The sequence below is a fragment of the Coturnix japonica genome, chromosome 8 (assembly GCF_054131305.1).
Source record: "Coturnix japonica strain WE chromosome 8, WE-NBRP24, whole genome shotgun sequence".
In the NCBI taxonomy this organism is placed as follows: domain Eukaryota; kingdom Metazoa; phylum Chordata; class Aves; order Galliformes; family Phasianidae; genus Coturnix; species Coturnix japonica.
Window position 1 is genome coordinate 24,216,949 of NC_140670.1, and position 27,509 is coordinate 24,244,457.

Consider the following 27,509-nt stretch of genomic DNA (forward strand, 5'->3'; position numbering starts at 1 on the left):
TTCTCTTTGTAAATTTCAAGCTGTAGGTTTAAACAACTTGATTCTGTACAGCAGGAGAGGAATAACAAAAAAAAAATTATCCCAAAGGTCCTAATTTCTCCAATTTTTTCTGCCTCTTACCTTCCATGATCTTCTTAGTTTCCTCTAATAGTCCCCTACCTCTGTGTCTGCCTTCCCTTAAGTCTTTTAAAATCCTAATAAAGGCTTGTAGTTTATCAGAAGTACATTGTACACATGTGAGAACACACAGAATTACATTACATGATGATAGAACATTGCCATGGTTCCTTCAGGAACCACCTTGCAGACCCCTAAGCAGGAGCAACATTATTTTGTGTTAGGCATTGCACAGACATATCTGAAAATACAAACCCCATCATAAAGCTTTAAAAATCCACTAAGGTACTGTCTGACTGAGATTCAGTCTCTACCTTTCTGAGATAATTATTTTCCTTTGATAAAGACAACAAAGTGTCTTCAGGCTTGCAATATATATATATAAATATATCAGAGGGAAATTTATTTCAGGAGTAAAACAATTTTCTATTATTTTTATGGCTTGAAAATAAGCTGAATGACTTTGAGTAGAGTTGAGTTCTCCTGAGAGTCACTAGTCTATTTGATTGACAGAGAAAATGATATCCTTTAATTCCCCTTTCCCTCAGAGAGGGAGCATGTAAGAGAGCAAGCAATGGAAAATGAGAGCAAGTATGGAGCATGCTATGAAACCCAAAATGTCCAATCAATCACAGACTAGCCTCCCTCCAGCATGACCTGAAGGCACTTGCCCTGGTGCCTGTGTTGCCACATATTTGGTCCAAGCCTGCTCACTGAGATGACTAATTATAAGTCTGATATTAAATCTCTAGGTGCCTAATGAAACAGAAACTCAACTGAGGTCACCAGTTCTCATCAGTCCCAAACAAAGCAAGCAGAAGTCACTTGCATCCCTTCATCCCTACTGATCTGAGCTGGATTCAAACCAGGAAAGGTGAAAGGCATCAGAATCTGTTAAGAATCTGCATTTCTGAGAGCTCTGATTAATTAACCTACAAGCACTGGTGATTGCTCTTCTGTATGTGCCAGACAGGTCAGATGAGGCAGGATTTGTAAGCGCTTTCCCTAAGTCATTGTACTGAAGCAGGCAAAATTCACTTTCCCTCCTGGTGAAGGCTTTACCAAGCAAATTGCTCTTGATGGGCAACAAGGAGAGATCTTTAAATTAGAAGTCAGTACACAAAGGACCTGTTTCAATATGGACACAAATCTCAGTGATTTGAGAGACAGGGACCTTGAGACCACAGGCCTTTAGCCATAATGTTGCCTGGGTACATGAATAAAAACACACATCATATTCCATGTTATCAGTGGACTTCAAAGAGCAAGAGAGTGGATTATGAGCTGTTAGGAGGTGGCAGGGATGGACACATGATAAAAAGTTACCAAAGCAGACCTAGAGTTTGAAACCAAGTATTTTAAACTCAAGGATAATCTGCACATAGTCACTAACATCAAGAAGATCCCAGAGGCACAAAGCAAATGCACTAGGGCAAGCACTACAGATATTCAAGACAAATTCAAACATGGAAGCTGCCCTACTCATCCCTCTCTTCCCTCTGACATTTCATTTGGATACATTACCCTTCTTTAATTCCCATTTGAAATAGTTACTTTCCATTACTATGCAATGTATTTCCCTCTCTGGATAGTGCCATACTAACCATTAAAACACAAGGATAATTCATGAACCTGGGCTGAACACTGTGCTAAGTGGGTCAAATCCCTTCTCAGTAGTAATTTCAAATATACTGTGCAGTCTTCAGAGCACAATGCTTATGGAGGGGTCTGACCTCCATTACCTAGAATGAGTTTTTCATGTTCTTAGGTAGTTCCCTTCAACAAAACACCTCTCAGCACCTCCAGCAAAACTGTTCTCATGCCCTGAGATCTGTTGGGACAAATGTCAAGGACTGCCATATAACCAACAGCACCGTATCAAGAAGTTCTCCATGAAGCAACAACATCAGATATTTTTAGAAATTACAATCAAGACTCAGTTCCTACTGCACACATAAGATGAAATACATCTGTTTTCACTAAGATGTGAAGTTAATCTCATCATTAATAATTACTCTCATATTTATCTTAATATTGTTAATTACATGGGACTTGCTGAGTATAAGTACAAAAGTGTATGTAATTTGTCTTTTTTCCAAGAATTTCCAGCACAATTTACCATTAATTACTCGCTACTTAATGCAACAACCTCCCCCAAAGAATAATTCCAGCATTATTACTGCATATTAGAACAGTTGCTAAGGCTTCTTATTCTGTATAATATGCTGTTACCAAGTATGGTGAAGAAACCCACCATCCTACAGTCATTTTACATTCCAAATGATATGCTAATAGACAGCAAAATTTGGATAATTTAACAAGATAAAGGCTTTCCTTGAACTTTACTTATTAGTGATAGATCCTATCTTAATTTTAATGATTTATGAGCATGCTTATATAGCATATTCTCTAGTGTGTGCCTTATCCAGTGCTCATGTGAGGCTTTAGATAGATTTTCTCTGGCTTTAATGTCCTCCTAATAGGCACTTTATGACCTGAGTATTAAAAAGAAACATGTTTTGGCCATAAGCTACTGGGTATTGCACAAAGCCTTTAGCAAACTTCTGGATAGAGTAGTTCAGCTCTAATATGAGGTAACAGCAGATTGTATAAAATAAATCTGTGAAGACATAGCATTATTACATAAGACTTTGAGGTCTTTATTGATACTAATAGATACAGCCATTGCAGAATAAAATTCAGATACATATGATGCCAACAAACAAACAAACAAACAAACAAACAGGAACCCTCTACCATCATTTTGATAAAATGAAGACAATATTTGTAAATTGCCCAGATGTAGACATCCTGAAACCACTGCCTAGGAGATTTTCCACTGTGTTTTATATGATGATTCACAGGAACTTGATGTTGGTGTGTTGCTGAAATTCTGCATATGAAGCCCAAAAAAATCAAGCTGAAGTAAAAATTTGAACAGTGTTACCCCTCTGAAAAGCTTCTGACATTCAGTTGATCTTATGATGTGAAGTTGATTGCTTCAGACTCCATCCATTAAAGGTCACTGGTTTGTATTCCCTCTCTCACTCTGTCTCTTACACACATGCATGCACACACACTAATATTTTCTCTTATTGCCTGCATATTTTCTGTGGTATAGAGCAAAACCAGACACCAGCTCAGTATATATCAGAGGATATGACACCACTGAGGAGAAGGATTATGCTGAAATGTTGCTATCAGTCAACACTTGTAGCATCTCTGTGTATCTGGTGTTCAAATATCACGTTTTTCCTTGAGTCTTGCCAAGGAAGTTGCAATACATCTTGCTTCTTCCAAACACATAAGTTATCCACACTCTGTCAAACACTTCTCAGAGTTACTTTTCCTATGGAAATGTGTTTCCACTCCATTTTCTAGAAACCATTCTCTCATCCCTAACTGCCAGCATGACTGAACACTGAATAAGCATCGCTTTAAAAGTACAGTATGAACTATGTAATTAGTTAAAATTGATCAATTAGATTTAAGATAAAATAAGAATAAAAGATAACCACTCGTACGTTGATTTCATGAAGTGGGAAGAAACGACTATTAGAAAAACATGAGTTTCAATTAGTCAGGCTCATATTCCATTTGATTCTGATTCAGAAATACATATTTTGTCATAAGAAGTAATGTTCAAGCTGGGTATTGTTTATCCCTGAATACATATAATTACTGTTTACCCTTGTGCTTTTTCAGATGCAGCAATGTAGATAGATATGCAAAGTACACAGCAAATGAGGTGGAGGATTTTACATCTGAAGGATGACATGAAGATTGCTTTTTTCAGTTGCAGATGGATAATATCTATATATAATAAAATTTTTTCATATATCATAATTATATATTGTTTAATTTATATATATTAAACAGGCTCCCCCATACCTATTCTTCAATGAAGCTCACAGACAACATATATAGAACAGTCAGTATTATCCAATGACTCTACCAACAAGGAGATTGAAAAATGGTTTTACTGTGGAAAGGTCTTCCGACAGATTTTTTCTATAATACTTCTTACACCAGTCTCCCTAACCCGGGGCCAGAACGAAGCACAAAACCGAAGAGATATAATAATAATGTAATTCCCAGGTTCCACAGATTCAGGTAGGTCATGATAATTTTTGCTGGTTCTACTCTGACCAACTATGTATTTAAGGGACATTCTGATTCACTGTTTGTCAGCTCCCTCTGCACACAAGTAGGACCCCTCTTTCCCTGTAACAACTTGCTGTTTACTGATTAATGCCATCAGCTATGGGACAGGGAATTGTGCTTTCATCTGGTTAAATAGGTTTAGCATGTGGGAGGACAGGATTTAATATCAACAGCACTGAGAGAGCATCAAGATTCAGTTGCATAAATGCAGATTTGCCAAATAGGCATACGGCTGCTTGGTATGATTTTCTAACCTACTAAGCATGCATTATTCTGGAAGTTGGAAGGCAGGTATGGTACCCTAAAACATTTGAAATTACATAATACATTCATTAAGGAAACTGAGTTCCATCTAAGTTTACTGTGATGGTAACTCAGCGGAGAGAAAAGAAAAAGAAGTCTAAGGTTAGGAGGTATCTTGGATAACCTTCCCTTTTAGGTATATAAAACTCAGACTTTTATGATTCTCCTAACTTTTGAGGGACCACATCAGAGGATGCAAAGAAGAATGATAATTGCTGATTACCAGATTCCTCCCAGAAAGTAATCAATGCCGTCTTGAAAAAGCCTCCACTCTTGCCTGCATAATTTTTAATATATATTCTTCTATGGCCTGACGGTCTGCAGTTCTTTTAGGATAAGAAAAAAAAAAAAAAAAAAAAAAAAAAAAATCATTTCTATCAACTACAGCGCTTTCTTTGCTGAAAAAAATAAAATTAGATGTCACAAAATAGTGTTCCTTTCATCAGAGGTTCTTGCTTTTAGTGCCTCAAATTCCACACATAGGTGCTGCTGTTTTACCACAGGCTTCATTCAAGAAGTGCTCACACTGTCAGCAGTGCATGACAGTGCTGTATTTTCCCTCTGGTGGAAACCAAGTGAGCCTGAGCAAATGGAAAGCTCTGCTTCCTGGTTTGCAATGACTGCTGTCTGTGACACCTCTCACTCCATCTTCCTGCTTAGTGAATATACATCACATCACCTTGGATCATTGTTATGGCTTCACACTATAATGAAAAAAATCTAATTTGCAATTCAAATGGAAAAGCAATTTTGGGACTAGGAATGTTGGAATTATTTCTGTTTACCTGGAAATACCCAGGCTCATCAAGAGCTTTTGCTCAGAGAAGAGTAAGCAAGTGCTGCTGTCTTATCACAAGAAAAGATAAATCCTGCTCTGCTATGGATGAAACAGAGGTAACTCTCTTCAATATTTGCCCTCACAGCATTTTTTTTACAAAACACATTTATTTGCATTGCCAAGGCTATTGGCCCTGCCACTGTGTAAAGCCATGTGTGCAAATTGTGTCATCCCAGCCTGCCTGCTCTTCGAGTACCTGACAGTCCTGGCCTCCCAACCCAGAGCAGAATTTTTAATATGCAACTGGTCTTCAAGGGAGAAACCACAGTCGTGAAAAGCTTGGTAAATAAGCTAGAATAGAAGACAGAAACTGCATTCAGAGGGACGGAAGTCATGATGAACAGACCAGAACCTAGGTATGGCTGCATAGCACACAGCGTCAGAATATTCTTGCACTTCAAACTCACTACAACTTTTCCCTCATATGCAAGTTGAGCAACATAGTGACACGACCATTTTTTTATTGAGAAGCTAAAGCATCTTGCCAAAGAATTCCCTTCACACCTTCATAACAGCCAGCCTTGCCTTTCCTTTCATTTAGGTCACATCATTATTTACAATATTATTAATTCAGTCTTCTCTTTTATGTACAGATTTATTTTTTCCAGGAGAAAGTTTCATTTGCTTTCTAGCTTGATATTTCTACCAACTCTCATTTCTTTGGTGCTCCAGCGATAATGTTTGTTATTCTGTATCTCTGTTTTTGTGTAGTTTCATCATGTAGTCTAAATTTCCAACTTTCTCTGGAGACTTCTGATTAAACAAAGCCCCCTGGCAGCAGCCCACATTACTGACTAACATGTGCAGGGTCTTTCCTTCTCTAGAGCTTTGTTATTTCACAGATTATGCAATTAGGTCTGTGGTTGGAAAATCTCAAAGTTGCATTCCTTTTGATGTAGCAAGGGCAGACAAGGCCAGCGGATGGAGTAGAAGTGTGAAAGTTGTTTATCTGATCAACAAAAAGTAGCAGCATCCAGACAAGATCACTGGCCAACTGAGAGTCAGAGTTCTGTTCACTTCCTATCAATAGAGTTGATAGAAATGAAGGGGAATATTACCTGAAACCTAGATTTAAGCTATTTGGAGGGAGTTAGACTCCTTTTCAAATATGTTTTTCCAACTAATATTCTTGTGTGGCTTAAAATTATCCTGACAGAAAAACAATTGAGGTAGCTTTTAAACTAATGATACAATCCCATGGATAATTTCCCCTAAATAGCTCAGAGATGTGACTGAGTGAATCATACATCATCGCAGGAAGCAATTTCCCTCAATGAGTTCTACCTGCTGGATATCACAGTGCATTACAGACTGAGTAAAAGCTTTCATCTGAAATCAGATTCAAACTGGCTTTGGAGTAAAACTTAAACCCTGAGGGTTAGAGAGCTACGAATGTATTTAATACCTCCCTGCAAGTTGCAGGTTCCATGTGTTCCTCCCCGTACTGGACAAGTTAATTGTGAAGCAGCCACTCAATCCATATACTTTCAGCCTGTCCTCACACTTTGGGAATGGAAACAAAATAGAAATGTATGATCCATCTTGGAGGTAAATATGAGTCTTAGCCTCTGAAGTATAATGTAACTTAATTGTATATGCAGTAAGGACTTGATCCAAAGCTCTTTGATTCTAGAAGACTCCTGCTGATTTCTACAAGATCCAGAACAGTTTCTGAAATGGAAATTAGTGCAGCGCAGCAGATGACAGATTAAGAGAAGCTACTGGAAGACACAAACTAGACTTCTGCTGGGTTACAGCTAATGGTGAACTTTCAGCTCATTCTTGAGGACCAAGCTCCAAACATAAAAGTAATCATCTTTGCATATTCCTGTGCTGAGCAAATGGAAATCTAGGTTCTTACTAGCCAAGACAGCAAAATATGAACTTTTGATTGTGTCTGTAAATTCATATGCATGATATTGCCAGTGTTCTTAAAATATTCTAGATCATACATAAATCCTATTCAGAATATCCTAGGGAAAAATTCTACACTAATGGTTCCAAAGCCCATCTAAAAATCACAAAAGAATTATTTCATTACAGCAGCTTGTGGGAGATGGAACACACATTTATTTTCATGCTGAGGGCAGTATATACTTAGTTGTACAGGTCCATATTCTTCCTACTGTTTCTATAGGTTGAATAGTGAGAACATTTCAGGAGGGCAAGGACAAAAGATAAATACAGTGGAAAGAATAAGATACAGTCAGAAAGAAAAATCAGAGATTCAAGGAAACTGAGCCCAAGGTACTGTAAATGCACCTTTCACACTACACATTTCAACAGCCATGATAAAAAAAAAAACCTCCAAGAAGCCTGCATCTTTGATGGCCTGCAAGCTTCCCTCCTGGCCATTCTGTTCAAGCCACAAATAAGCAGTAATTTATGTTTGAGGACTAGCCCCAGTAAATAGAACCATAAAAACAATTCTCAGCCATTTGTTTGTGTAATTTTTTTTTCTATGGTTAGCATTTATTTTAGGTGACATTTTTTTTTTTTTCCCTGGCTTGAGAAGGGATGTTTTCTCCAAGCTTTTTATCAAACTGACAGGTGATATTGCTTTAAATTGGGCACTACATCGTCAACAGAGGCTTTCTCATTTCAGACCCGAGGCATCAGTTGGGTGGATGAGAAGTGATCTTGCCCTTTATTTACTAAATGCAGACTGTGGTTTCAGGAGTAGGGAGAGCAGGAAAAGAAGAAAGTAATGCCCTGGATGAAAATGGGAATAAGAGAGGACAGGAATAGAACAACACCATATGAAGCATGTAGGAATTTATAGTGGAGTAATTATATGACATCCATCTTATTGCCTCTGAACCATTCTCCCAAGCACAACTTTTGAATCCATTTTGTTCCTTGTCATTTTTCCTTGCCCACCAACAGCAGAAAAGGTGACATAGGGTTTGAGGACATTCCTGAAGGATCTCTGTGCATTGCAGATGTAGCTAAGATGGCTACAGATCAGGTGGGAAATCTTATTTCAAACTGAAGCCCTGAACCTCCCAGTTTCTCTGGTATGTAAGTCCAGCCTGAGGATCAGGAGGAAATAGTTTAATGCAGAAAGACAAGAGATTGCTTGGCTGCTTTGATGGCCTTTCTGGTTACTCCTCAAAACCTGCAGGATACTAAGTGTACACTAGACAGAAAAGATGACAAAAAGATATTATTGATACTACACTGAGAGAGGGAAGAGTTCCTGGCAGTGTAACTAATACATATAGGTTACTCTGAAAGTAATGCTTCCTGATTCCCCTGGAAACTACAAACAATACGAAGAGCACAACAACACTATTTGATAGAGCACATTCTCAGCTACAGAACACTATTTTTTCAACAAAGCCTGCAAGCTGCATTCAGATAACTCTGGATGGCAATCTGGAAATTAGCTTGCCTTTCATGTCACCACCCACCACCTCTACCATATCTACTACTTGGTCTCCATAAACATTTAGCAAGTGTTGATGGATATCAGTGGGTGCGATATTTTTTAATGCATGGAGTAATTCTATTACATCTCTTTGCTTCATACACACATTTTGTCAGACTGCCCCTCTGCTGCCATCTGACACATGGAAATAAAATGCAATTGGATGCTCATGGGAGGGTTCAACCTCTAATGCCATACCATCAACATCACCCTCTGGTGTTAAGGGCCAACATAATAGAATAGAAAGCATTACTTTTGGAGCAGCCCTGGTATATATCTGTTATGCTGGAATAGATAACACCTCATTTGGAAAATAGCTCTTCAGTAACGTGTCAACAATTACTAACCTTAAAATTTCAATGACTGAGTCTAATATGTAATATAACAGGTACGTACAAGGGGAGCACCAGTAAGGCTGCAGTTTGTCTGCATTGACTTTACAGACCTCACTCTGGCTCTGCAAGGATCTGCCTCAGCTCCAGCACACTAATGAGCCTGAAGAGCCACAGAGCAACACCCAGAGACACGGCTTCAAGACCTACTCTGGACTAAGAAGACATGGATCTCTCGCACCCTATGCCTTCACTCACACCTGAAAATCCTTTCAGGCATCTCCTGACCCAGACACATTCAAGCACATCATCTACTGCTAATAATTTTATTCGGCTGCACCTCTGCCTTGAGGAGGAGAAGGAAGTTTGGTTCACACACGTATATATGATATGTGATGACAAATATATATGAGACCAGCACGCATGCATAGCTTACAAAATAATTTTGTAAATTCTGCTAGCCAATATTTACATAGACGTAACTTTGTGAAGGAATTTGCTTTTAAGCATGTTCCTCCGAATCCTGTCTAAGAGGCTTGCAACTTACAGTCAAACCACGAAACTACTCAAGTTTTCATGTCCCTGCTCATATTTAAAACAATTTTCATCCACACTCCCTCCCATAACATTTAAGCTTCATATTGAAATTACATATGTGAGCAGAGTACAGATGCTGGGCAGGCAGAGAATTCTGCTGTCTCCACACACAATTTCCTGCTGCTCAAGCACCAATTAACCAGAAGGAGGTAAGATGCTTCACTGTCAGAGAAAAATGAGAGCAGGATTCAAGCACAGCAAACTGTTGCTGAGAGTAAAGTGAGGAGAAAACGGAGACCTGCCCTTGTTTTGTCTAATAGAAGTGATAAAGTAGCATCTGTGACAACACACTGCTGGAAACTACAGACAGACGATCCAAATTCATGCCAAAATCATCTTAATGCTGTTCTCTCCCCCTCCTTCCCCTCTTCTATCTCTAAATGAATAAAAATCACCTGGCTCTGAAGACAGCCAGGACTGGGTATGATTTAGACCGGCTAAGTTTGTATTTTCCTTGCCTAGTGATCTCAATATTTCCCTGCACTCACTTGATGTTATTTACAGTGTCTGGTACCTATCTTAGGAAGGACTTTATGATTCATAAAGCAGCCAGGAGTCATCCATGTGAGAAAGTTTCTGAGTAACTTTTGTGATTCCTGCAGCAGAACAGCCAACAGCCTTGTGGTTTGCTCACTCAGAGCTGCAGATCACAGACGTCTTCTTCTGCAGTCCATGAGTGAAACATTAAGCTCTTCTCTTTCACTGTCCCTACCATAAGTCCCCTCAGTGCAGAGTGGAGCCACAAAGCATCTCATCTATCAGCCAACCAGTCCTACCTGTTCTCTGGGAGGCTTCACCTGCTGTAACCACAGGCATCTGCCTGAGCATCCATGCCCAGTTCTCCCATTTACTGAGCAGCACACCTGGCTCTGCAGCTCCATTAAGGAACCTCCTCATCCTGCCCTGCTGTGAAGCCTGTGACCACCCTTCAACTCCAAGGTGCTTCCAGCTGACCAAGTCACTCTTATTTTGAAAATGTCCACAACATGTAAGTGAAAAAGAAACAAGTGGAATAAGTACTTGTCCTCCACACAAACCAAGAGGACTCAGTAAGTGACCTTAAAAAGGACGAGGAAAAGGAGCAGAGCTGGGATTAGACCAGGCGTGACCAACTCCCATCAAGCATCACCCCACCAAGCAGCTCAGCCGGGACCCAGGCACGCACCCATTGCCCAGCTCCAACTGAACATCAGTGTGCTATCAGCCTCATCTGGGTGAGACAAGGGCACAGGGAGGGCTCAGTGCAGTGCTAATTCAAATAAGTTCATAGATCTTGATACAATGGCTAAACACAATACTGTGAACAATGAAAAACACTCAGCTGTGCTTTTCATTTTTTAAAGAAATTTGATAAGAGGTCTCAAGATTGCCAACAAAAATCATCAGCTTTTTGGTTTATTTGGGACTCTGTTTTCAATTGACATAAATTACATTGGGTTACTGTGTCTTTGTATTGGTTGTAGTTTCCACAGAAATAAAGAGGAGGCATTACTTCTGGAGCTATCTCCATAGATGTGGCCCTGAACAATTCATCTTCACTCAACTCAGCCCAGCCAAGCCAAAAGGATGGACAACCGTGGCTTAAACCTTCAAAATTCATCATGCCTGCAGTCACATTCTTTCATCACTCCCTCAGTTCAGAGCTGTTATACCCAGGTACATAATAATTTCACAAAATTTAGGACACTTCTACTGGGAATCACTACCTGGAAGAGTGTGGTGTCAGAATCTGGAGCACAATGCATGTGAGGACTCAATACTGACATCCTATTGCTGTGCCACTCCAAATGCTAAAAATGGATTTAACTCAGCAGTGAGACTTTTGCTGTCATCATGTGATGTTGGGGTTTCCGTATGCTGCTTTCTGATGAGGGGTGCCATTAAAATTGAGAAGCATATGAATACATGAAGGAGCCTGTCACCTCCTGTCATAGTTGATAGGCTACACCTGTCAGGAACACTAACAGACACTCTATTTCTATTCTATAAAAATAATAATAATAAAAAAAATCAAGTTTGCCACAGCTTTTCTTCAAGGTGAGTAAATGATTTCACCTAAAATATAATGATTAGAGCTTTTCATCTGAGGGTGAGCCAGAGTAGCCATTAGGAATTCACAGCAATTAGCTGCAAAGACAGGTGAAATATAGTTTCCTAAAACTGAATTTAGAAAGGGAGCAAGGGAACAAGGGAACAATGAATGATATACGGCTCCAAAAGATCTGTGATGCTCTCAAATCTTGTGCTACTCCAACACATAGAAAATTTAAGCACATACAGCATAAGGAATGGCAAAAGGATTTAGGTAGATGAGATGTCTGGTGTTACAGTAATGATTATGAATAATTGAAGTATCATGACAGGAAGAAAGAAAAAGTCATTTTACAAAAGAAAGAAAGAAAAAAATGCAACCCAGAAAGCTAAAAAATAAATCTGAATGCCACAGAAACCCAGCATTGTGAAGGACACAAATGGAATAAGCAGCACTGTGTCATCAAATATTTAAAATGGCAAAACAAAAATAGTTCACCCAATTCAAAATCCAGAATTATCCTCTTATGCATAAGAGAGGCACGGAGATGATACACACACGCAGGAGGGCTGCAGGGCACTCAGCACCATTCAGCCTGATTCTATCAGAGAGTTCTCACCCATTTGCTTGTCAGATACATTTCTTTTCCCAGGTTTGGAAAAAGCATGCTCAGAAATGCAAAGGATGGGTAAGAACAGGAAAAACAGATTTACTTCTACACAGATTACAAGGTAACCCATGCACTGAATCTGGCCTCTCTCAGCCATCCCCGAACTTCTATTTAAATCCTACTTTATCACATAGCATCACCGGTTGAACTGGTTGTTATCCCACTAGCTTCTCCTAGATAAGAGCTCCTGAATTTCAACAAAACTCTTCAGAGAAGTTGAGGATCCTCCATTGCAAGAAGAAAAAAAAGGCACAAGCATAGGTTAGTGTACATATCTTCTAGAAACTAGATACAGCACATACAAGAGCAAACATCTCTTCCTGGCTCGTGCCTGAGGTGAAAACAGGAGGACAGAGGAAGATTCTTTGCAAGAGTTTTTAAGTGGAAAATGTATACTTGTAGCTGGTGACCCACAGTAAGGCCACTTGGACACTCAGACTGAGAGAAAGGCTGCAAAACAATCTGACCCTTTTTAATTTGTCTTTGCTAGGCTCTCATTTCACGCGTTCAGTCTGTCCCACACTGAATATCATCATCTCCCACCACAATGACCCACATCCTGAGCTCCCCGAGCAAAGAACCATCTGTTCTGGCCATGAGCAAAAACTACTTAAATGGAGCTTGAATTTCCTCTATGCTGGTTAAGAATCAGTGCTGTTTTAATAACAAGTCACTGTTATCAAATTCATCAACACCCATTTACTTCCTGTTCATGATGTCCTCAAATTTTCTTTTTTTAATTATTTTTTCAAACAAAATGTTGAGGAAAAATATCTCCTCAGGTAACATTTCCAGTTCAGAACATGGAAGATTTGGTAACACTAAGTTTGAACACAGTGTTTCCAATAGGAATTTACATATGCATTCCTGTAACAATCTAGATAATTATTCATTCAGTGAATAGATATCTTCTGCACAATTTTACAGGGACTGAACTTTTAAACTGATGCATTTCTTCAGGAACAGAAAAAGGCAGATTCAGGAAGGCACCATTTAATGAGCACAAGCCCATTACTGATGCTTGTACTCAGGAGAAATACAATAAGAAATACCTAAATTGGTGCCATTTCTTTGATGACGATGGAGCAATGCTGCTTGACACCAACTAAGGATCTGATCCTGTTAACCTTCATTGACTCAGAAATACATTTCCCAAAGGACATAGCTTAGCAAAGAAATGAAATGCAGCTAAGATTGGACAAGGAAGATGCAGCTCTCGTGGGAATGGGGGGCAAAGTAAAATATAAGCTGAATTTCTGCTCATCACTGGAACGTCAGTGTTGCAGAATATTCTTCAAGCGTACAGAGGACAAATATGAACTGACATAATTACCCACCTGTACAACACACCTTTGCAAATTCTGTGGGCTTCCTCTTCTCATGAACATAGTTATAGCGCTACTCAGGCATTCACCAAATAGAAGGATATTTTACACCCTTACCCTCTGACACTACAGCACCTCCTGCATGACACCTCTTCCACCCTGCAGTATCACTACAATATTCATTGACAAAATCATTCTAATAGTTAGCACCACACTGCCCAAGCAGAAACCACCTGAAGTTCATAAAAAAAAAGGCAGACTGGACTAACTTGAGGCAGGTTTACATAAGGTGGCTGGGGCAGAAATATGAAAAAGTCCTAACACATAAATCACAAACACATATGACCATTTCCTCCAACTCTGATCAACTGCTAGGGGGAGGAAGCCATCAGACAGAGATACATGTCACCTCTGGACTCCATCCACACTCCATTCCAAAAGCTAATTTGTTGAGTTACAAAAAGGAAAAGTCAACTCATAAATCCCGTATCTTTCTCCAAACGCATAAATAAGCTGCTTCATCTACTGGGAAGCACTCACAGCACAAGGCTGAAGCTTTCATTTTTGAAAGAATTTCCAAGTCAAGACCAGATACATCTTTTCACAAGTAATCACAGGTAATGCTTTTGCACAAAATAAATTAATCAAAAGACAAAATAAAACATGAAAGATAGAAGAAATGAGGTACACAACAGAGGAGAGAAACTCGGGGAGGATGGAAACACAGAGAAATTGGAATCACGCGCAAGTGGCAAGACTACAAAAAGCTCTGAGCAGAAATCCCAGCAATTAGCAGCTCACTAAGCCATACAGACATCCTGATATTTAACAGACATAATCTGCAGGAGGTATTAGTCTCCAGGGTTCTGTTTCATGACTTTCAACAGGACACTCACAGACTTCTAACATTTTCTTAGCATATGTAGATCCTAAATGGAAATGCTGCAGTATATCCACACAGAATATTTCAGACACTCTACAGCTTCCTCTGCCACAGCTGTAAAGAAACACCGAGGGCAGGTAACCAAAGGTGGCCTTTTATTAATTGGTTCACTTAATGTGAAATCCCCCTTTCAGTATGATAAACTAGTGCACGAGCCAGTTACTTCCCACTGTAAATGGTTAAACATTTTTCCTTACACCACGGCAGGTAAGGATTGAGTGGATATCAAGTTTCATAAAAAGATACACCTCAGAACTGCTTTATCCAAGGAACAACATTATTCTAATTTCAGCATTAGTCCATAAGCAAATAGCCCCAGTTTAAAAAATCTGCTTTATTATAATGGGACTTTTTTTTTCTTTCCCAGTCTTGTTTGTGCATAAGGGAGAAATGGCAATTAAAAAAAACCAACCAACCAAACAAACAAAAAAACCAAACAAACAAAAAACAAAGAACAAAAAACATGTTCCACAAAAAAGAATTACGACCACAATGCTGGTTAACAACCTAGAAAAATGTTTTCCCTTGTTGCAAAGAGCACAACACTCTGCAGTGTAACAAGTGCAAAAACTTACTGTAGGCCAGAGTTCCTGTGCCTCCTGCTGATTTAGGTTTCCTCTCTTTCTGAGAGCAATAACCGTAATTCAGATTTTGCTATGACCTTCCAGTGCAGTCATGTCAGCTTACAGACTATCATTAGGAATCCAACAATGACGATTTTTCTCCTAGCAAAAGCATTCAATATGAAAAGCCAGAGCAAAAGACAATGCCAAGAATGGTGTTTCTTTCTGCCTGCTAGGTCGCAAATTGAGCATTTAAGTACAATCTGCTGGCTCTGCTATGTGCAAGTAATCAAAGGCTAAGGGAATGCTCCTAAGATACAGCTCCCATAAAGACATTAGGAAGAGAATATTACAAGAATTTGCTCCACTAACTGAGAATATTATTCTTTTACTCACCTCTGGTAGATGTGATTTTCAATATAACTTCTTGTTGAAAAGGAAGGTTTGGGTTCATCCAAAATATCAGCCTACCTCTGCAGTGCCGGAGGATAACAGGAAGCAAACAGGAACTCTGAATGTTGGAAGTAACGCAGACATGCAGTGTTCCCTTTGTCCTGGCAAAACAGGCACCTGTACACCTGAAAAAAAGAGCAAAAAAAAACCAAGTTCATGCATGTAATCTCAGCAGAAAAATTTTTTCAAACAACAACAGATGCATTCTTAGTTGCACCACAAAGTTCATGAAAGTAAAAAACAAACAAACAAAAAAAACACTTGAAGCACAAAGATAAGGAGAGTCACCAGAGTTATTCCATTTCATATATTATTCCATACTTCCTTCTTTGGGAACATTAATAATTTATAAACACTTAAAGTTGTATTTTGATCTCACACGAGTGCACTTTTTGCTGGATTTAGACACCTACATCTATGCTTAAGAGAATAATCAATAATTCAGAGTACTTATTATCTAGGACCTTCTAGATCTTGTCTTCACGTGTAATTTTATGAAACAAAAGATCATACCATAAAGTCTAAGACTGATACTTTGCTTTTTTTTTTTTTTTTTTCTCTTGAAGAAACCAACCAGTATACCTGAAGGATACAGCAAAAAGAAAGTACTCCAAAGAACAGCTGAAGTAAGTCAGGGAGATAATTAGTGGAATCAGACTTCTGGGTATCAGCTGAAGAAGATTTCATTGTGGAATTCTTTCCTGTGTCCCATGGCTTCTGATCCAAACTTGCAGTATTACTGCCAAAGTCTTTCTGGGCCCCAAAACTCATTTATTACCTGTACTATTTGTGCATGATCAAATATTAGGTGTTTTTCCTGTCTCTGCTCTCCATCCTTATTGCTTGTGAAAGAATCAGGCATTAAATATCATTTTCCTGCTGGCTTGCAGAAGATTTGAGTGATTTACTGAGTTACAAACTTAAAACTACAGTGCTTATTGGGAGGGCAGCTTACCTAAAAACATTATACCCAGGCATGGCAACTATTAAAAGTCACTATAAGGGGAGTACAAATCTTTCCCCATTAAGTAAGAATAAGTTCTTTCTCAGGCCTGAAAGAGACAGTGAGTATCAGCTGTTTTAAGGATTATTCAGGAAACTATTTAGGACAAAAGGACTATTTAGGAGAAGACTGCCACTACTAAATTAGGGGTCCTCAGCAGCAAAATCCAACCAAGTCAGTGAAAAAATTTTAAAGGCTTTTTCCTTAATACTTTGGTGATATTTAGATCAAGCCTTCAGAGTCATGCATTAGAAATACAGTAAGGAATTCTAGTGGTTGTCTGTGTCACAAAAATAGCTGCACATTCCTTCCAGAAAACCCAGATCTGAGTGCATATGACTTCAGCACTCTCTGGTGAAATAGAAAAAGGAATCATCTGGAGTTCCACTTGCAGAAATCCATTACAATTCTGAACTATATGTCTACATTGTGCTTATTGAAGTGAAGTTCCTCTTCAAAGCAAACAAAGTTGTTTTTCCTAGTTGCACACCGTGAATCTGTAGAGAGTTAAGTGGGATGGGGCCTGAATCCACAAAGCATGCAAAGGTCTTCTGACAGCACTCAGATGTGGACTTCAACTTTGGCTCAGCCAGGAAGAAAGCCATTTTGAAGACATCGGCTGTGGACTCAGTGCACATCACAAGAATCCAAGTATGACCGCTATATAAATACTCATTTAAACACAGCCTCTCCAGTACACTAAACTGAGCCACAGAGATCCACTGAACTAACTGAAACAGATTCTAAGATTCAATCCATTTTTTCAGTTTATTCTTACTTGGAATGGGGCCAGTCCAGTTTATGTCAGGTCTTTCCACAGACACTTTTCAGAATACTATCAATTGATCTCATTGGCTGCAAGCCTAGCATGATTCCTCTCTCTATACTCTGAAAGAGTAGTAAGAGAAGATACAGAATCCCATTGTCTCTAAATAGATTGATGCATATGTTCATTTTTCTCAGATTTTCCCTAAAGCCCACCTTGCAAGCAGAAATTCCCTTGGTGGTTTCTAAGAAGACCAATTTGCTATGGCAGAGTAAGCAGCAATGTTTAGGCCAGCAGATTGTTGGCTAGAGACTATGTGTGGGCATGCTGAAAACCATGCTTTTCACCCATATGGCCAACAGATGGGAGAAAAGAAACTTTTTCAAGTGAAACACAAGTCACTTATGCCATGGCTGCTTGGAACAACAACAGATGATACCAGTCACTTCTCACCGGGCCCTTCATGCCCTCACAGCTCCTTTCAGATCACATTTCCACCCCCGCTGTACTCATACTCAGCTATAGATATCCACACACACAAGCTGTAACCTTAAAAAAGAAACTAATTGGACACAGAACTGAACAAGCATGTGTAAAATAAAATACTGACAACTCTAAGTTTTACCATAATGCACACCAGGATGCGCACAGTTTGGATGTGACATGATACAAAAAAAAAAAAAAAAAAAAGAAAAAAGCCCTCCAAAAAATCCAGAAAGTTTCATATCTGGATTGCTGTTTGGGTATTCACTATCTCTATGTGTATTCAAACTGAGTTTCAGAACAGACCTCCCTCCTAAATGAAAGCTGATATTGATACCTTGGGTATGTTATGAATATTCATTACAGTCTCCTACTTTAAAGTTATTGGTAAAGAGTACTGAAAGGGAAACCGATCGCATGAAGAAACTAGCAATGCAAAAATCAAAACAGTGCATTCTGAAAATGTAATTCATCATTTGAGGTGCATGTATGTAGGTTGATCTGAAAGTAATGCCTCCTGTTTATTTCCATGGAAACTACAACAGATGCAAAGAGTGTGATGGCACCATTCAATACAGCAAATTCTCAGCTACAAAACACTATTTTTCAACCCAGTAACCAGTGTCAGCTATGTATTTTCACCAGCAATGAACAACAGACTGGATGCCATACTCCAAAAAATCTGCACTAGTGAAGGTGACCCACTGTTACTGTTACCACATATTATCAGATGACCCCCACCACCACCACCATCATAAATGCAACATTCACTTTCTTAAAACAGACAAGTTATCTTTTACTTCTGCAGAACCACAGAGAAGCCTGCACTGATGTTCCTTCTGCATGTTTATGTAGAATATTCTCTCCCACTGAAGGGTTTACAAAGCTCATAAATCTTTTGTTAAAGCAACATACAAAAGACCACTTGCAGGGTATTTGTTTCTTTACTCAAATGGAAGTAGTGTACTTAGCACACTCTGGTGGTTTGGGACATAATAAGGACTGTGGAAAAGCTACTAACTCACCACTTTGGAGAGTTTAAAACGATGAGGAAATTTCTCTGTAGACATGATACCTAGCACGAGAGCATCCGTACAGCTTTGTAGCAAAGGTACGACTTACAGTGTTGTTTCTCCAATAAGAGTTCTGTCTCCATAGCAGTTTATAAGAGAATATAAAAACAGCATTCTACCAGCTTTTAACATTTTGCAGATTCTGTAACAGGCACAATATCTCTGCATCTAGCAGTCACTTTTCTTTTGTTACTCTATTTTGTACAACTAAAATATTTCTATCATGCCCTCTCTGGTCTGAGAATCACTGGATGACACTCTGAAATGAGAACTCCAGCTAAAATCCTTGACCAGAATTTTGCAGGATATGGGAACAAAGTGTCTTTCTCTCTATGACCTTCCCAGACAAAACCTTATTTTTGTATTCCTCCAATTTATTTCTAGGGCTTTCACTTGAAATTCCCTTCCTCCTCACATCTGGACAAGTGTTCATACTTGCAGGTTATTAAAATACTATAATTGGATAACATTTTCTCAGGCTTCCTTGGTGATTCTGTCAGAAACACATCGATCCCCACGGAGCCCATTCTTATCTTTAGCAGGGAGAAATAAGTCTGACTTTTTCTAGTGTGGTCGAATCGTGGAAGTCAGGACTAATCTGTGATTGCTCAGCACTATTTTTTCCCTTCAACAGAGATTACGTTTCCTCAATTTTAGAGATCAAACCTGAACATTCTGCTGTGAGCAAGGTCTTCACTCCCCAAGCCTTCCACTAATAGCGGTATCTTTGATTTAAACTACATTTCTCTTACAAGGCTACTCAGAATCCTTATAGTATTCCAAAATACGCTTGAGCACACAGCAGATTTTTATTTTTTCACCTTATGTTCTCCCTTCATTTAAATTCCTAAATCTCCTCCTTCCATTTCTGTTTCCACTTTCAACATCTCCTCTGAAAGTTACATATTTTTCTCACTGCTGCATCTTTTTATTGTACTGCTGTCTATCTTAAGTTGTTTACCAAACCAGCAGTCATTGGGGTTAATCTGAAATCCAGTTTTTCTCCTGCCTGTTGCAAGTTCTTATTCATTCATTCCTGCATGGGTTCTATCTGGCTTCATCTCTGACTTGAGAACTCACTTTTTGACTGCTGGCATGCAAGACATTTTCTCAGTTAATAAAGATAAAACCCTGGGGAGTTCTGCAATAATGTCCGAAGTACCTATAGTTTTCTGTTGGCATGGCATGTTCCCTTTCTCCATGAAGCCACAATGTCCCTGATCAGGTTCAGAGATGATGTTGAAACAGATGGGTAAAAAGAAGGGAAAATCAGAAAGACAAAATGGATATTTATGAATGGTTATTTGCTTCTTCATCACTCCGTGGTTCTTCCACTAGAAGCAGGGTACTATCAGGCACACATTATCTCCCACATCAGCTTCCACGGAGCTGTATGTATGGAACAGCCACACAATTCTACAAGCAGCCAAATTACTACATCTTAAATTCCCGCACACAGTAATTGGGATGCTAACTTCTACGTCACCCAATTATGAGGCAAAATGAGTTTGCTGTGACTGAACTTAGCCCATCCTACTCTGCAATTGGCCATGCCCAGAGCATCTATGTGTCTCAGCTCATTTCAACAGAAGTAGCAAACATAATCTGCAGTCATGGGAAAAGAAGCTTCAGAGCAGAGTGCTCTGTCAATCTGGTATTGCCTGTTAGAACATTTGCCCTCATCCCAAGGAAACAGTTTTTAAGCACACAAACCCAGTTAATGGACAGTCTCACAAAAGCCTCAGAAAAGTGTGTCACAGTAGTATCCATTACCATATTTCAGGATAACATCCTGAGTCCACAAATTTAATTAAGAGTATCTGTGAAACATGATACTCTGCATTGAGAAGGCAGTGGAAGTTTTTGGTAACAGACCCAAAAAACTGCAGAACAGAAACAGGTGACATTTTTACATCAAAAAGACACACAACCTAATTTCCAGAATTGCTCCTTTAACTGCATATCTCCACTTTAAATATTACCCATTGCTTCTTCTGTCCTTCCTCCCTGCAAGGGCATCCCTAGGTAGCCAAGAGAGACACTAGTGATATGCTGTCTGTCCCATGCATACGTACCACAGGCTATAGGAACTGGTGTTCTTTAGTGAAACACACTGCTGACTTTCTTTGTTGTGACATATGTGTTATCTATTAGGCACTTAATGATAGAGAGGCAGTGTAAAGACACCCAGTCCTCCTCATACACACTTAAAATCTTTATAAGCCTGGTAAAGGTGTGGGGGGAAGAAGGGGGTGAAAAGAGGTGAAAGCTTTTGGCTTCCAGAATAACAGTTTTCTTAACCCCTTTGTTTCATCTGTGTAGTGTATGATCCAAAACCAGATACAAAATTAAGGAATTAAGTGTTTAGAGCAGATGTATAGCAAACAAGTGGTGCATGCATTTGAATGAATCTTAACAGAAGATCAAAATAATTGTCAGCACAGCAATAAGGATCACATATTCATATAAATATTTTCACTGTCAGAGCTTTAGATTTAATCCATAGTCTGGCAAAACAAAACACAATGGAAGATACAGCCAGTCATTGGTATTCAAATACCATAAACAGTGGTAGGCACTGTGGGTTGGTAGAGGAAGGCTTGTCTCATGCTGCACACATAAGAACTAGCATGTATGCACATAGCTTTAATGATAAATAATGCCACTGTGAGCTAACATAAACCTATCTCCTGCAGTTTCACTTAACCTGGAACTCGATTTTCCATAGGATGTAAAACCACATTACATATAAGCAGCTTTCTATACTGCTTTCTGTGCCAACAGCAAGAAAGGCGGAAATGGGAAAGTCAACCAAACTGCCATAGGCTGGCAAGGTCTTTATTCTAAAGTATTCTCTGTTTCTGAAGCAAGTGAAAGGTGATTCATGCCCCTACAAATTTTGATTGTGTTCCTTCTTATTGCATCAAGAGATGAATTCTAAAAGAGCACAGAAGAATTCAAGGCTTTGTAATTTTAAGTATCGCACAAAGGTAATCCTCAGAAAGTGCATGCCTAAACTTTCTATCTGGTGAATGGAGAGAAACGCCTTCACATGCATCTGAAAGGAAGCCCTTTACACCAAAAAAACACCTAATTCCCACCACTACCTGTACTTAGCTGCTGTGCTATGTGTGATTTCCTTTGCATCCTCCTGAGGTTCAGAGATAAACCTGCAGAAAAAACCTGCCATAAAAGAACTTAGATTTTCATCAACAGCAACAATTAACAGCAAAAGTTCTGATTGCCAACAGTTCAAATCTGTTCGCTTGGCTTTTGGTGGCATACAACTTGACCTAGATGACTGCACTGGTCTCAATGCATTCATCTGTCATCTCCTCTGCAAAGCAGAAGACAGACCGATGGGTGTCTCAGGAACTGCTGTAGAAAGATGCTACACACATCCCCTAATTCAACTTAATGTACAGCAGTGGGTCTGTTCTCTCCCACAGATTAATGAAAAATGAAGTGGTGTTATGCTTCTTTTCCTTGAGAATCAATGAGGCTAACTTGGCAACGGTGTCCCTGACGGAGTAAGAACATTTGTGATGTCAAGGGTGAAATATTTATGCTCCCATGGAAGGCACTTCAGAAACAATCTTTTATTTACTCAGTGTTCTCCAGATTTCCCTCTGACTTTACAGACTAAGATTTGAGCCTGTCCTAAAATGCTGCTCATTGGATATTTATTCTTTCAAAATCACATCCCACAACAGCACTTTGCTTCACAGCACTTTGTTTTCTTAGACTGACTGGTAAACTAGAGAGAGAAAAAAAAAAAAAAAGAAAAAAAAAATCCATATACACATACATTACACACATGTATGATTAAGTCTACATAAATGCATATTTGTGTATGTATGTGTAGCAAAATATTCATATCTTAATATACATCTGCTTCTAAGGAACGAGTCAAATCCAAGCATGTACTCAGCATCCATTTATGAATGAAAAACATTCAAATTAGTCATATCTGTGAAGATTTTCATTTTTTTCCCTCACAAGTTTTTATGCCGAGTATTCTGAATTATTTGTTGCCTTCAAACAAGGGAAATACACCCCTTTAGAAATAGCTAAATAATTTTTGCACATTTAAACTTAGCACAACTTCTTTCCAGTTATAATGAACTATATTAAAGAGTGATTTTATTACTTTAAGTAATAGAGATATTGACAGCGCAGCATAACTTGTAGGTGATTTGTTTTGCATGAAAACTTGAAAATCAGAACTTGAATAGGGAATGTTTTTTTCTAACAAGACCAGATACAGAGCGGCAAAGGAACTGTAAAGAGCGTCAACTCGACATTGGACTCAGGATATAATGATACTGAAGGTGGAAACCATTTATCCTCTGTAGGGAAGTTTCAAACTTCTGCTTGACATCTGGGATCATCAAGCTTGAGATAGTTTGGCAAAAACACCAGGTTTACTTCAAAGCAAAAGGGAAGGTTTTGAGGCCCTTTGTGAGAAGACTGCTGATGATATCATATGTGTCTGTTAAATTAGCCATTTTTTAATATAAAAGTTCCTAAATTATTAACTTTTTCTAAAGTGATATTTGATGGGAAAAGTAATATCCGTATGAAGTATTAAGTGTTTTTATGAAAGAGCTGTATAAATCTGACAGAGCATAATAATTATGCTGTCAAATATACAAGATTCCATTTTTCCCAAACCATCTAGATCACCAAATTTCACTTTCAGAGACTGTCATCAGGGCAGAAAGATTTATTTTGTTTCTTAAAACTCAGAAGATGCTTTTGCTGAAAGCACAAACATCTAAGGGTTAATCTGTTTTTTTCTTTTTCCTTGTATCCACGGATATTCCCTCCTGTGAAGTGATAAGCCTTTTCTTTTCCCCTCTCTATCAAATGTCCAGGTGATGATGAAATTTTGCCTTTGCAGCACAACTTGGCTGAGTCACTGTAATGCTTATTTAAGGAGAGTGTGGCCAACTAATACCCAGTTTGGCCAAAATCCCTTTATTTCCCTCAGGAAGTTAGCAAATCTGTCTCCAAAACTCCAAATTACACATGGAAAAATGTACTTTTATCAAGTACTACCTAACTGGATTCTTAGATGAGTTAAAGTAGCTATTGAAACGATCATTTTAAACTGCCTTGGATTTCAGTGTGCTAACTTTCATCCAGAAGATTACAATACAGTAAGTTTTTGCAATAACTATTTTAAGAAGTTGTGCAAGCAATTAATTCTTTCATTTCTGTCATTTATAATGGAATCAAAATCCTTTTGGTACAAGATTTATCTAGAACACGTTAATTTGTAGATGTCTTCAACAAAACTGAGTAGTGATGTACAATCTGTTCACAGCCACCAAGGGATTGAAGGAGGTTTGTTTAAGTACTGAAATAGGGATTCATTCTGAGGTGACTTTGCAGTACTAGTTTTAAGTTCAGTACAGCTGAATTCACCCTGTTGGGCCTTGCTTCTTGACATTATCATGCTAGTATTGCTAACACCCCCATAATATAAGAGGGTTCTTTAAAGCTCAAATAAAGAACTGCTTGTGGAAGACATTTGGGATCATAAAGGCATAAAGAAGCTCTGTAAATAAGAAGAGTTGTCACTGAAGAACTGGCAGAAGGTCAGTGCCTTCAGAAACTGCTCTCCAAGGACAAGCTCTAGTACTCTCCCAAAGGACAGTTTCAATAGGCAGGGATCTCAGATCTTCCCAGGTTAATTACCACTTTTGAAAATACAAGAGCTTACTAGTCATGAAATACTTACCATATCAACTGCATCTTCATCCTTTATTTCACTTCATTGCAACTGAATTTTCACTGTACATGATATTCAAAATACACAGCTCTCACTAGCATCACAAAATTATGCATACATCAAATAAGAAGACATCAATCACATTTTAATTTCATGTTCAGGTAAATTTAATAAACCATCTCCCCAAGATGACATTTGGTGGGACTAGAAAGAGTCTGAATTAATCTACTTCCTGCGGAGTAAAACCACTTCAGTATGTACACGTCATGTCAGCATTTACCAAAAAAAAAGTGTCAAACTGTCAGTTCCACTAATAATGTGACAAAACAATTTACCTTTCTGAAATTTAACGGTTTGATTTTTGGTCACCCAGATCTTAGAAGTTACATTTATTTAAATTAAAAACTGCAACTTAAAAGTCCCTACACTTTCCTTCAGGCTCATTTAACCAACACTTCCATCATGCTGCCAATTTTCTGAAGAGTTACAATAACAGATATCCCTTCTTTCATAGTAATTCACATTGTGATTATCATTGCACAGTAAGTAATTGCCATTAATAACAAATATGGTGATTTTTTTTCTTCTATGTGAAAAATACAAGATTATCTTAAAAGCATGACAGAATGCCAATTATTCTCAGGCTTTGAATAAGTGAGGAGTCAAAATTAGCAATGGAGGAATTTTTAGGGCAGTAAAACATAGGGATAAGTCTCCACAAATGGAAAATAAGCATCCTGACCACAGAAGGAAGCATCTAGGACTGCATTTGCAGTAACTTTTAAATTATACAGCGATTCTCCTCATCAGTTCAACTTACAGCATTTTCATTTGCATCTCCACACAGCCTTTGGAACACGTGACTCAGATGAAGCCAAGCCACTTCAGCTCAAATGACACCATGAAAGTTGATTCAAAGCAAAATGCCCTGAAACATCTGCAAGATCTACACGCCTCTTCAGCACCCTTTTCCACAACACATCCACCATTCTTGCTTTGCACTCCTTGCTAGTGAACAGCTGCTCAATTTTTTTTCTTTAATATTACATCACCGAGTTTGTTTATAATGCAAAAACCTGAGGCAAAAGTGCCTCTTTGGCTACTAAAGCACCTGAATTCCTATCTATGTTTGTGCCTGTGTTGGTGGTTAATTTTGTAATCTGTTCACTCCTGAATCTGAGCAAGGTAACAATATTTCAACATTTTTCAATAAATGGAGAAAAAGAAAAAAGGATCGGGGTTTTTTTTTCTGAACACCCCTCCCACCCCCCCAAAAGAAAAGGTTGTCCAGCATGTTTGAATCTCGTTTTTTCCAATAAGCCATTTGAAGAACATGATTTCTCCTCATCATTTGCCTGTTCCCTGGTTTTATTCGATTTTGTCCAGGTTATCAGGTCAGAATTTACATTCCAAATGTCTGGAGATAATTTGGAGAAATTCAAAGTACAGAACTCAACTTGTCCAGCTGCCCAAAGCTGACATAATTTATCATATGCTGCTGTTCAGGTGACAGCAATGTAATACTGTCAACATGTAGAAAGACCCACATCTCCGCAGACAGAGGCAAGAGTGTCATTTTCAAATGAATGTGTCAACAGCAATGCATTATTCATGTTGTGATCAGACATCCTATTGAGAAGCAAAAACAATAGTTTATTACTTAGAGGGCAAATTACAATATAGAAGCATGCCATTTTTTGGAGACATCCCATAGACAGGTCATTTCTCTATTTGCTGTATAGGGAAAATGAATCCTTTTGCCATTAGGAAGATGAGTTCTTGAGTGACTTGTAAGCTAAAATGGGTTAGGTTTGCTATGGGTTTTACTCAAGACAAAATCTCTCAAATGATGCTGGCTGACAAAGCCTTGTTCTTGAGGCAGAGCCAGAGCAGCCCTCATCCCACGGGTGTTTGAGAGGACAGCTGTGATATGTCTAAAAGGTTTTGTTACATCTTTAAGACAGCATGAGAAAATCAAACCAGACAGGTCCTCATCATTCAGAAACATGGCTCCATCCTACCCTATCAGAGCATCCCCAGTGTACCTTTGGCCCTGACATGAGTGAAATGGCTGCTCAGGAGCAGCTATCTCTGTCCTAGCATCTTCCCTACACCTGAAGAGCCCATACTGGAAGTGGAGGAAACACATTTAGTTGCCAGCACAGAACAGGGTGACCAAAATATTACAGCTGCTGAGACTTGATGAAAAAAAAAATTGTAGAACATTAATTTTAGGGACACTTCAGCTGAACTGTCATATCTTTGGGGAGGTTTGGCTACACATCTTTGTAATTATTGCTTTAATGACAATGGAAAGGAAAAGAAGAGCTTTGTGTCTCAGAAGTTTGTCTACCCTTGCTACTTGCTTTCCTACTTGAAATCAGTCGTGTTGATTCAATTTATGCCAGTAGAAACTAATCATGACAATACCAGAGGAAAAGAAAGCCTTTTCATTAAAACCCAATGCTGAAAATTGGAGCAAGTTGGTTTCACTTCTGATTCTATCATTTATCCTTGAGGTGACTTGTGGCAGATCAGGAAATGAGTTTTTTCTTCCACTTCACAGTTATTTTGTCCAAAAATTAAAAATTATCGTTCCCATCTAGAACTTTCTTTAGTACTGTTTGAATTGTCAGCCAGAACCTTTTTTTGTGTTGTACCCCCTCATCCAGGAGGCAAT

The 27,509-nt window shown here is 38.7% G+C and overlaps 1 protein-coding gene across 1 annotated transcript in view; it reads right to left on the minus strand.

The window, feature by feature from the left end:
- The window catches only part of LOC107316050 (VPS10 domain-containing receptor SorCS1), a 402,901-nt gene that overhangs the window by 300,525 nt on the left and 74,867 nt on the right, over positions 1-27,509 (minus strand). Inside the window, exon 4 of the mRNA XM_085555282.1 lies at positions 15,786-15,892. Coding sequence (XP_085411408.1) covers positions 15,786-15,892 — 107 coding nt within the window. The remainder of the gene's footprint in view (positions 1-15,785; positions 15,893-27,509) is intronic.